Consider the following 10,555-nt stretch of genomic DNA (forward strand, 5'->3'; position numbering starts at 1 on the left):
AGGCATACCACTAAGTGGGGAGATGCCCCTAGAGACATGGTCAACAAGTCATAAGATTAAAAAGAGATGTTTGATGTAGGCATTGAACTTCTTCTATGGGTGGTGGAGTTGTAAGGAACCAACTCCCCGAGGTGTCGTAGGCTAAAGGATCCTCAAAAGCACAACCAAAATGATAAATAATTCATTGGATGAAACCGACTCTGAGACCAAGTTCGAGACCAAGTCCGAGATCAAGTTCGAGACCAAGTCTGAAACTGAGTTCGAGATTGAGTCTGAGATCTAAGATGGTCCAAGACCAAGTCCGAGATCGAATCTAAGACAAAGTTTGAGGTCGGGTCTGAGATCAAGTCTAAGATCGAGTTCAAGACCGAGTCTGAGGTCAAGTCCAAGGTCGAGTCTGAGACCAAGTCCGAATACTAATACAAGTTGTGGGATGAAAGCCCAAATCTATAAGCAACCAAAAGGAACGACTCGAGAGACAATTTATAGGGTTCAAATATAAAGGGAAAAAGCCCATAAACAAGAGTGCACCCTTTTTTCCAATCGGTTAAGGGTTTTGGGATATTTGGGGTTAAGTGTCTTTGAGTTTGAATAGTACTAAACTAGGCAACCTCCCAAGAAGTCCAAACTCAAGAACTTACAAAAGCATGTGTCTCCCGGGGGGGGAGGTTCCACAAGTATAGTAAGGATAGTGAGGTTTAGGAACCAATCTTAAAAGAACTCTCTAGTGGTTCTTCTAAATTGACTTGAGGTTGAGACTGGGGTTTAGGGGCCTTGGGTGGGAGTGAGCATGGACTCAGGTGGTGCTGGAGGGGCCATCCAAACAAGTGCTCAAGATCAACTCCCACTTCTGAAAGGGAAATCGACCACAGTGCTCCTTCTTAGGGGTTAGGCCTTCCCTTCGGGATAGAAGTGGGGGAGTAGAGGTAGCGATACCAAGCCGTTAGGCTATAGTGTTTCCCCCCAGTGCCCCGAAGCAAGTGTTGCACCTAAGGTTTAGAATTTATAAGGTCCTATGATCAAGTCTTGTTGTACCAAGGGATATTAGGAATCTGGAGGCTCGGTGTGTTTGGCTACTTGTGCTTGCGGAGAGTGTAGCCAAACTTTAAGTCCAGTCTAACCTGGGGAGGGGGGTTGGGAGAGATTTAGGAATCCATAGATGGATGGCTAACACTCCATTGCTTATGCAATAAGTAGCTAAAACCAAGTAAGACTAAGTAAGAGTTGGTATAATAGGTGGGAACTTTAGGGAGGGAACTTAACTAAGGCTAAGGCAGTGTTAGTCAGATAAACGAGGTAAATTAGCAATTTGGAAAGGAAAAATTTGTGGGTTACATTAGTTTGGCTTCATTTTGCATATTAGTATTAGCATTAAGATTTTGGAAGCTTTAAGATTATTCTAATGTTACTTCATACTTTTATTCCTTCACTGTTAAGCTATATGTTCAAGAGTTCAACTCTATTTCTTCATTCATTAGCTTGAGACTTTGAAACTTAGATCCCACTCTATTAATCTTAGTACATATGTTAAATGGTTGGATTTCACTTTATATAGTAATGCACTATAAGGTATAGGATAAAAATATATTATATTAGCACATTGAATATTATACTAGTTAAAGAAGAATGCTATGCTGAAAGTGAGTAATGATATCGAAAGGCTTGGAGATCTATGATAAAGGAATAGAGCTAATATAAGGAAGAAGAGTTGACATATTCAATGAAACAACCCCTAATTAGACTAAATGTTCTTGTTTTCTCAAACAACAAATATTGCATCCATTGTATAAGTCTAAGAGTGAGTGCAAGCTTATGAAAGTGATTTGCATTATTATAATTCATGCAAAGTTGGTTCTCAATCTAACATCATTATTTAGCCTCAGAAATACACTATTAACATAAAGCTCTAATATGCCTTACTTATATACTAACAAGGGGTTTTGAGATTATAATATGGAAAATGAAGTTAAGGATTCAATCTTAAAGGAACTCTCTAGTGGAGTTTCCAAACCATATTAGGGATAGGACTTAGAGTTAATAGCCTTAAGTGGGACATAAAGGGTGCTAAAAAGGATTTTCAAGGAAGTGCTCAAAAACAATTAAATATCCCAAAAGGAAAACCAATTACAATGTTTCCAATGCAGGTGGATTAATGCCCCATTTGAGTAAATTACCTTCTTAAAAGGTCTTTGGAATGGAAATTAGGAGTTGAGATATTTATACTAGATTATTATGCCACAGTGTTTCTTTTTGAGGTTTCAAATTAAGAAATGCACCCAAAGTTTAGGATTTAAAGTATCTCATGAACAAGCCTTATTATACCAAGAGATATTAAAAACTTTGGAGGTTTGGAATTCTTGGCTGCTTGTGCTTCTAAAAAGTGTAACCAAGCCATAAGTCTAATATAATCCAAAAAAAGGGATTGGGAGAGAAACTTTAGAAATCTATGAAAAGATAGCTAAGACCCTCTTGCCCATATAGCAAGTAGTTAAAGCTAAGTAAAACTAAGTAGAATTTAGTACAATATCATCTAAAGTGGAAGATTTTGGCATTAATTTATTTTCCCAATTTTATGGTATATGATTTTTCTAAAGGGTTTCTTGTCCAATGGAAGTGATTATATCAAGTGTTCTAGCAAGTTGAAATATATGTTTATAACATTCAATAAGTCAATCCTCTAAAAATTATGCATATGCAATCTTCATAAAGAAAAAATTCTCTTTTGGATGTTCTTCTAAATCTGAACCGATTAATATAAAAAGGAAAAAACAAAAGAGAAAGAATTAAAAAATCTATAAAAAATGGGAAATCTAGACAATACAAAAACTATATCTAAACCAAAATTCCAAATCCAAACACTTCTTAGGAACAATTAAAGTTACCCCTTATCTCCACCAATGTGATCATATGGATTATGAAAATAAAATAAAGAAATATACATATCAATTAGCCAAAAACCCTAATTTATATATAGAAACAAGTGGTCCAGATTAAAACCAATTTAACGGATTTCAAAATTCCACTATCCTAATATTAATATACAGCATCGTAACCGTACACTTAAACCTTATAATTTATTATCTTTTGCTAGTTTTTTTTATTTAAACACAATTCCACCTAACTGAATGAGCATCAATCACAAATGTCATAATGGAGGCCCAGAATCTTGGCAATGGTGAGGGCCAAGCATGCAGATGTCATTGGATGTGGTGTTAGGGGGCTCCCAATACAGCCACTTCATTGGAGATGGATTGCCTAGCGAAAAGAGAAAGATTGAGGCCTTGGATCTCAATGGCATTCTATTTGCTACACAAGAAGGCTAAGCCTCAGCCATATTGGAGTGACATTTGCGTTCTTCCCTGCACTCTAGATTCTCCACTCTTATGTAACTTCTTTTTTTGATTCGGAAAAAAATAAATAAAACTTAACCACCATTTCCATGTCAGAAGGGAGCTCAAATGTGTGGTATAATTGTTGTCAAGCCTTATTATTAACATTCTTTTTTTCTTGGTAAGTACCCAATTCCATCAATGGTTTCAACTAACACCTGAAGTGTGAATATGACAAAGTGGTGACAGAGGTGATTGAGCCAAGCATATGTTTTCAATCAGACTTGAGGCTTTCACCTGGGCTTGTAGGATACTTTACTCTCAGATGTTACCACCACTTGTTGGAGATAACCTCGCCTTAGTACTACTGGTGGTCTTTGTAAGTTAGTCATTAATATTTAGTGTTGAATTGACCCAGATATATAGTCACATTCGCACAGGTAGCTCATAGCTTCGGGCTGACCAATGAAGGTTCTGGCTGGAACGTAAAGGTTGGGAGTATTCCCTCGCAAGCATCTCACACAACACTAAGCTCTTCTCCTTCAGAGACTTTCTTGGTAGGAGAGCTTTGTCATCTAGGAAGCAGTGCAAGAGGAAATTTCCTTCACTTCAGTGAACCTCCTCTAGTTTCTCTATAGGGATTCTGCCCGCTTGGAAGTTACCATGATGCCAAGTATACCAAGTTCTGCATGAATTTCATGGACTTTATGATGATAAATCTCGAGAGTTTGGAGACCAGGCTGCTTCCATGGAACTGTGAGGAGAACCTCAACCTGTTTAGAAGGATGCTTAAGGAGTAAATCAAGTTCTATAATTTATCTTTGTTTTTTCCTTATCTTGTTTCTTTAGGAATGGGCAAAGAGGTGATCAGAGGATTCAAATTATAATAGTATGAGAAGATGATGAAACATAGAGTGACTTCCATAGCCACAAGCTTCACACCTCAAAGTTGCAGCAGCACAGGAACGCATTGGAATTGAATGAAGCTCTCGTCCTTTTGTCGCCTTGCAAATTGACACACTTCTGGACTGCGAAAAGGAGCTTGTAGGTTGATAACTTAGAATAAGTTTAATTAGCTGTTATCTCTTTTAAAACTTCTTAATTTGCAAAGCAAGACATTGTTCATTCATAAAATCAAATGAATTATTTTGTGGTGATCCAACGAAACCATGAAATAATAGACTCTAACTTGCTTAGTTCTTGATGCAGTGGTCCTTGCTCCATTTCCAGCCAAACTGGCATTGGTGGCACTCGTTGTTGTACCAGTACCAATTGGTCAGGCAACTCACGCATTTGCTTCCACTCCACTTCCATCTGGAGAGGCATTGGTGGCAATCGTTGTTATACCAGTACCATCCTTTGGGACACTGGATGCACTTCTGGCCGTCCCAGTTCCATCCAGATTTGCATCGCTTCTGGGCTGTTGCGTTGGTGATGCCACCGACATTCTCTCCAACCAGGAGGGCTGTCACAAACATGGCCAGAAGCATCAGCTGAGTCCAAGTGAAGACTGCTATGCACACGGAGTTTACTGCTTCTCCAGCGCGACATGCCGTGTTTGTGTTTGACTGACGGGGTCAATTGACTGGTGTACATGCCGACTATATCCAAATGAAACAGTCTCGAAGTCCCGTGAAATGATCGAAAATATCTCATTATGATTGATCATTACTTCACATGGATATGGATTTATTTGCTAACTGGACATACGTATTCCAAGATATGATAATATTTTCTAAAGATTGACACGCTTATATGTGTGTATGCATGAGGCCTATCAACATCTAAAGTATTATTTTGTGATACTTACAAACCTTTAATAAATTCAATATTAGAGGAAGAAGTATCATATGATGCTTCTACATGTAGAAAAAAAAGGAAGTCAGATCCACTTAAATCACTTAGCTAGAAAATGTCAAACTGAAGAATATGTCAAAACTGAATCATCACTTATTTTGTTATCACAGTTTTTATTTTTATTTTTTAATTTGTTTTTTAATTTTTGGGGGGGGGGTCCAATGTAATGGATGTAACCTCAATCATAAGCATAAGTTGACTTACTGGTGGAGCACGAGAGCAGGAATATGTCAGAATCTTCAATTTAGATAATCTGAGCCCATGCTATATACAAGGTCTGGCAGCGCCCTCAAGAAAGAAGCATGAGACCAAAGGATTTCAAAAACATCAAGATGAAATGTATTGTGGTTTTGGTCTCACTTGTCCTTGCTTCCTTAATATGCATCAACGTTTGGGTTCCAAGAATGATAAAATCATCGTCATCTCCCGGTTATTACTTTCCTGATCTCGCACAAGATCACGGTTCTACCTGCTGGGAGGTGAGTTACTACGCTATAAACAACGATCCATTCTACAAGTGGGCAATTGGCTCCTCACTTCCAATGGCACTTAAGCTCGACGAGAAAGGCACTCTTGGCTACCAGCGGGCAAGTGTATGGAGAATCTCTGGAATGAAAGATGCCCGATCAAATGGTACAAGCATGTTCAACTCTCCAGATCCCCACGTTCTAGGAGGAGTCTTTCACCGTGTAAGTAAAGGTTTGGCTTGGGAGATGTCTATCAACTGGGGGATGAGTGTTCGACTCTGCATCACTTTGCCCAGAATGACTGGCGACCCGTGTCTCTTCACTGCTCCTGTAGTTTGGACAAACAAGCTCCATGCAAATGGTACGGGCTCTTATGCGGTCCTCATGGTGGGCGTTCCGTACAGAAAGGCTTCGTCACACATGTTTTCGGTTAGCAGCAGCTCCCTGTATTTGCCCTGGGGAGATTACTTGACCAACTTTGCAAGTAACGCTAGAACTCAACTTGGGCTCACGATTGACAAAGGCAAGGGAAACAACGTTAACAAGTATGTGTACCAAGGAAACGTATGTGAAGCATCCAAGCCCGTTTTCGTCATTCCGGATGTAATATCGTATTTGGGATTTCCAACCCATCAGTGTGGCTGTGATGGGAACGTTTGCATCATTGACAGCAACTTGACGCAGCTGTCAGATTCGGACCAAGGCATATCTCCTTTGAAGCTGAATTCTACGAGCTGTAGTAGCAGGACTTCCACTCTTTGGAATCTTGAGGGCATAGTTCCAATGTTCTCTACATACAGCCTCAAACGAAACGGATCATTCACTTTTGAAGTGACATTTAGCTCTGGTTCAGCTGTAAATTTTTCAGAGGCGATGAAGGACGTTAACTATGGGATCATAAAGAACGTAAGCTCGTGTGTTCAGGGATGGCTGGAGCAACAGCCGGTTGAAAAACCTCTTACAACCATCTCCCAGGACTGTTCCCTTCAAGGCATGGCAAACCTTGATTATCACAGCGATGAAATGATGTTGCGATTCCCACTTGCTGCATCGGGGATGAGAGAGACGTTTGATTATAAAGTTCCCATTGGCAACACACAAGAGGACGTTTACTGTGGCATGGATCAAGGACAAGTAGCACTGACCCAGAACTTGTGCATGCTAAGCATGACGAAGCTCAAGCCCTCGGGAGAAATGTCAATGCTAGCACAGCAACTGGATGTCTTTGCAAACGTTGCGGACATAAAGAGGTTCGCCCTCAATGAATGGGAGAAGGGGTCTTCAAAGAGAGCTCGAGTTCTCTTTGAGATCTTGGTGGCAATCTTCACGATCGGGGCCACAATCTGGGGAATGTTTGCCAAGTCATCGGAGAACTTTGAGAAGTCGCTCATCAGATTTGTTTGGACAGAGTTTCAACTTTCAGTGCTTAGAACATTTGCACGGGCCTTAATCCTCATTGGAGTGATGATATGGAACACATTCAGCATCTTTCAGATGATCAAAGAGGTGGAACTAAAGCGTTGTCTTGCCACCTCTGGAACAATCATCCAGGAGTTGAACGGTACCAGCTTTTTGATCACCACCACCTCCACTATTGAAGTGATGCCCAAGTGGTCAATCTTATTTTGGGTGTGCTCACTGGAATTTGTTATCTTTGTGGCAGCAGTCGTTCTAATCTTTCATAGATTGCGCAAATCCGAAGAGCTTAAGACTGAAGAGATCAACTTGTAATGAATAATATTTTCTGTTTGTATTTGAGTATATGTTTAGAGTAGCGGATTATCAGAATATAAATTTAAGGAGAAGCTAAATTATTGTAATGTGGGATGCTACGAGTTCTTGCTACTCAACTACGAAGTCTTCTTCTTCTTTTTGTGATTCTTCAACTCAGCCTGGCAAATCCTTTGTCTGATTCCAAATCGATTACGATTGAAAGAGGTCATCCAGCATCTCCAGGTCGATCACCAGCATCTAGATGACAACGATTACGCTTCTCTCCTCCGGAAATGCATCGAATTCAAAGCTCTCACTGAGGGCCGCGACCTCCACACCCTCATCTCCAAGGGAGAGTACGGACAGAGCTCCTACCTTTGCAATCTCCTCACCCAGCTGTACGGGAAATGCGGCCACCTCCATGCCGCGAGGGGAATATTCGACTCCCTGGGTGAGAGGAGGAACGTTTATTCCTGGAATATCATGATCATGGCATATGCCCAGAACCGTCTGGAGGAGGCCAAGGAGATCTATGACCAGTCGCCACAAAGGACCATGGTGACGTATAACACAATGGTCACGGCATATTCCCAGAACGGGCATCTCCAGTGTGTCAAGGCCTTGTTTGATGGGATGGAGCAGCAAGACATTGTGTCATGGAACGCCATGCTAGCACCATATGCCCAGAGCAGGCACGACACCCAGACCGTCGATCTCTTCGAGTCCATGGACATCGACGGCGTCACGCCCAACCACGTGTCACTCATCTCTGCACTGGACGCATGCAGCATGGTCGGGGAGCTGCGGCTGGCAGACACACTGTACGATGCAGCGCTGACTCTTGGGTGTATGGGCGACTACAAGGTGTGTATGGCACTTGTAAACGCGTATGGCTGGTGTGGCAGCCTGGGCAATGCCAAGTGGATATTTGACCCCCTAAGAGTGATGAGATTACAGCCTGGAATCCTGTATCTGGTGGGCAAGAACCTCAGCGATGCCAAATCACTAGTTTTTTTCCATGCCCGCGCGCAATCACATCTCCTGGAACATCATGATGGTCGCATTTGGGCGAAGTGGATTCCATTGCCAAGCCCTGGATTGCTTCTGGCTAATGGATCTCAATGGAATCTCCCCGGACAGCGCCACTTTTGTGAATCTGTTGGATTTGTGCTCCACATTGGAAGAGGGCAAGACCATACATGCCTGCACAGAGGAGAGTGGTTATGCAACCCATGGTGACAATTGCTCAATGCTATGTGGTTGCAATTAAACAATCAAACTCAATTGATGGTGACATTCATGGCGTGTGGTACAACTCTTCTTGCTCTTGCTACCAACCTCATATTTGGCTAAAGTTCTTCTATAGAAATCCTAGGGATGATGTGTACTATTGTTTACAGTGATTGCCACATATCATTCCTGGGACAATGCATGGTGTTTGTATAAGTTTCCCATGTGTCTCAAAGGGATGGCATTGCAATTGTACAATGGTCTGAGTGCATCCACTTGTGCGGATTAGAGTATTCTCCTGGAAGTCTTCAAATATACATTTAAATATGTTGACAATTGTGATGATGTTTTCTAGCAATTGCATCATCTTCATTAAGGGTTATTTAAGTTAATGATGCAATTTAACATTTGTTTCCAAAGCCTCTTGTTTGCCAAATATGGTAGAGTGAATTAAGTTGGGAATGTTGTGGCTCTTTCTGATCGTATTACACAATTGCAAATATTGTTAAAGTTGTTAATAATGTTTTTCATCTAGTTTATGAATTGTGAACAAGTATTTATGGATCTCAAAAAGTTATTGACGACTTTTCTAGTTTTGGCATATCCTATTATATTCAACGTTTCATTTTGCGTGTGGATGTTTTTGATATCGATCTTAAACATGTGTTGATGTAAAAGAGTTTAAGTGTGCCTAGTCAATGCCATCCCATTGCATATATCACTGCATATTACAACCAGCAAAGGTGAACTACTCCACGATAAAGAATGAGTATTTAGTTGGGGTTTTGAGAAATTTCATGTATATCTACATGGTTTTCAGACATTACTAAAAGATGATCATGCTGCAATTATTTTGTTATTAAAGTGGAAGAACGTAGTTAGTCATACTATTTGGTGGGCTTTGAAACTTCAGATATATGATTTTGATGTTATTCATCACCTAAGATTGATGTTTTATGGTTTTATGGTTGATGTTGATGCCCTTTCTCGAGCTCATTTTCCTTCTTTGCTCTCTTCTTATGTTTCTAACAAACTTGTTTTAGCATTTGTGGATTTTTTGGACAAATATTTTGTGCCATTGGTAGTTGTTGTACTTGATATTCCATGTCCATAAGGTTAAGTTGTGGATCTAAAAACTTTGCGTTGGGTTTAAGAATCTTATATCACTTACTAGTGACTTGCCATTTCAATATTTACATTCTCAATATCACCTTGAGGATGATATTTTTTATTTTGTGAGGATGAATCCTGATGATCATTTATAGCTAATAGTGTTTTTGATATTTATTCCATCCTTTCTCTATACCTACCATAATTCTCCTGTTCTAGGTGGGCATATAGGACATCATTGTGTGACTAAGAAGTTATATAGCTCTCTATTGACCGAAGATGTAATATGATGTTATCCAATATGTGCATAGTTGCATTTAATTCCAAACTTGTAAAACTCCCTCTCATTTTGTAGAAGGATAGTTGAAATCAATTGTAGTTTCCCATATATTTGAGTTAGTGGCGTTTAATCTGATGGGGCCTTCTCCAAGGTTGACTATTGGTAACGAGTATGTCATTATTGTTTCTAATCACTTAACTCATTAAGTGGAAGTTAATGCTCTTGCTAATACATCTACAACTGCTGTTAAATACTTCCTCCTTAATCGAGTGGTATTTTAGCATTTATGTCCGAAGTGAGCTCTTTCAGATAATGGTTCTATATTTATGGTTAAGGTATTTCATGTTTTAACATCTCAATTGGGAATATGCCACACTTTCACGAGTGTTTATCATTCACAATCAGATAGTTTGGTGAAATGGCTCATTCGAACCTTCAAAGGGACGAACTACCAATAATAATCTTGGGATTAATATTTGTGAAGCATTATTCCACTGATCCAAGTAGAGTTTATTGAACACTTAGGCCACTTACAAGTTGTAGCGCACGTGGTTTTGACCCTTTATCCT

At 40.0% G+C, this 10,555-nt stretch overlaps 1 protein-coding gene across 1 annotated transcript; it reads left to right on the plus strand.

The window, feature by feature from the left end:
- Positions 1 to 7,855: 7,855 nt before the first annotated feature.
- On the plus strand, positions 7,856 to 8,605 carry LOC112341205 (pentatricopeptide repeat-containing protein ELI1, chloroplastic-like). Its single transcript, XM_024660973.1, has one exon. The coding sequence runs from the start codon at positions 7,856 to 7,858 to the stop codon at positions 8,603 to 8,605; it is 750 nt and encodes a 249-aa protein (XP_024516741.1).
- Positions 8,606 to 10,555: the final 1,950 nt, after the last annotated feature.

Source organism: Selaginella moellendorffii, unplaced genomic scaffold (genome assembly GCF_000143415.4).
Source record: "Selaginella moellendorffii unplaced genomic scaffold, v1.0 SELMOscaffold_2, whole genome shotgun sequence".
NCBI lineage: Eukaryota > Viridiplantae > Streptophyta > Lycopodiopsida > Selaginellales > Selaginellaceae > Selaginella > Selaginella moellendorffii.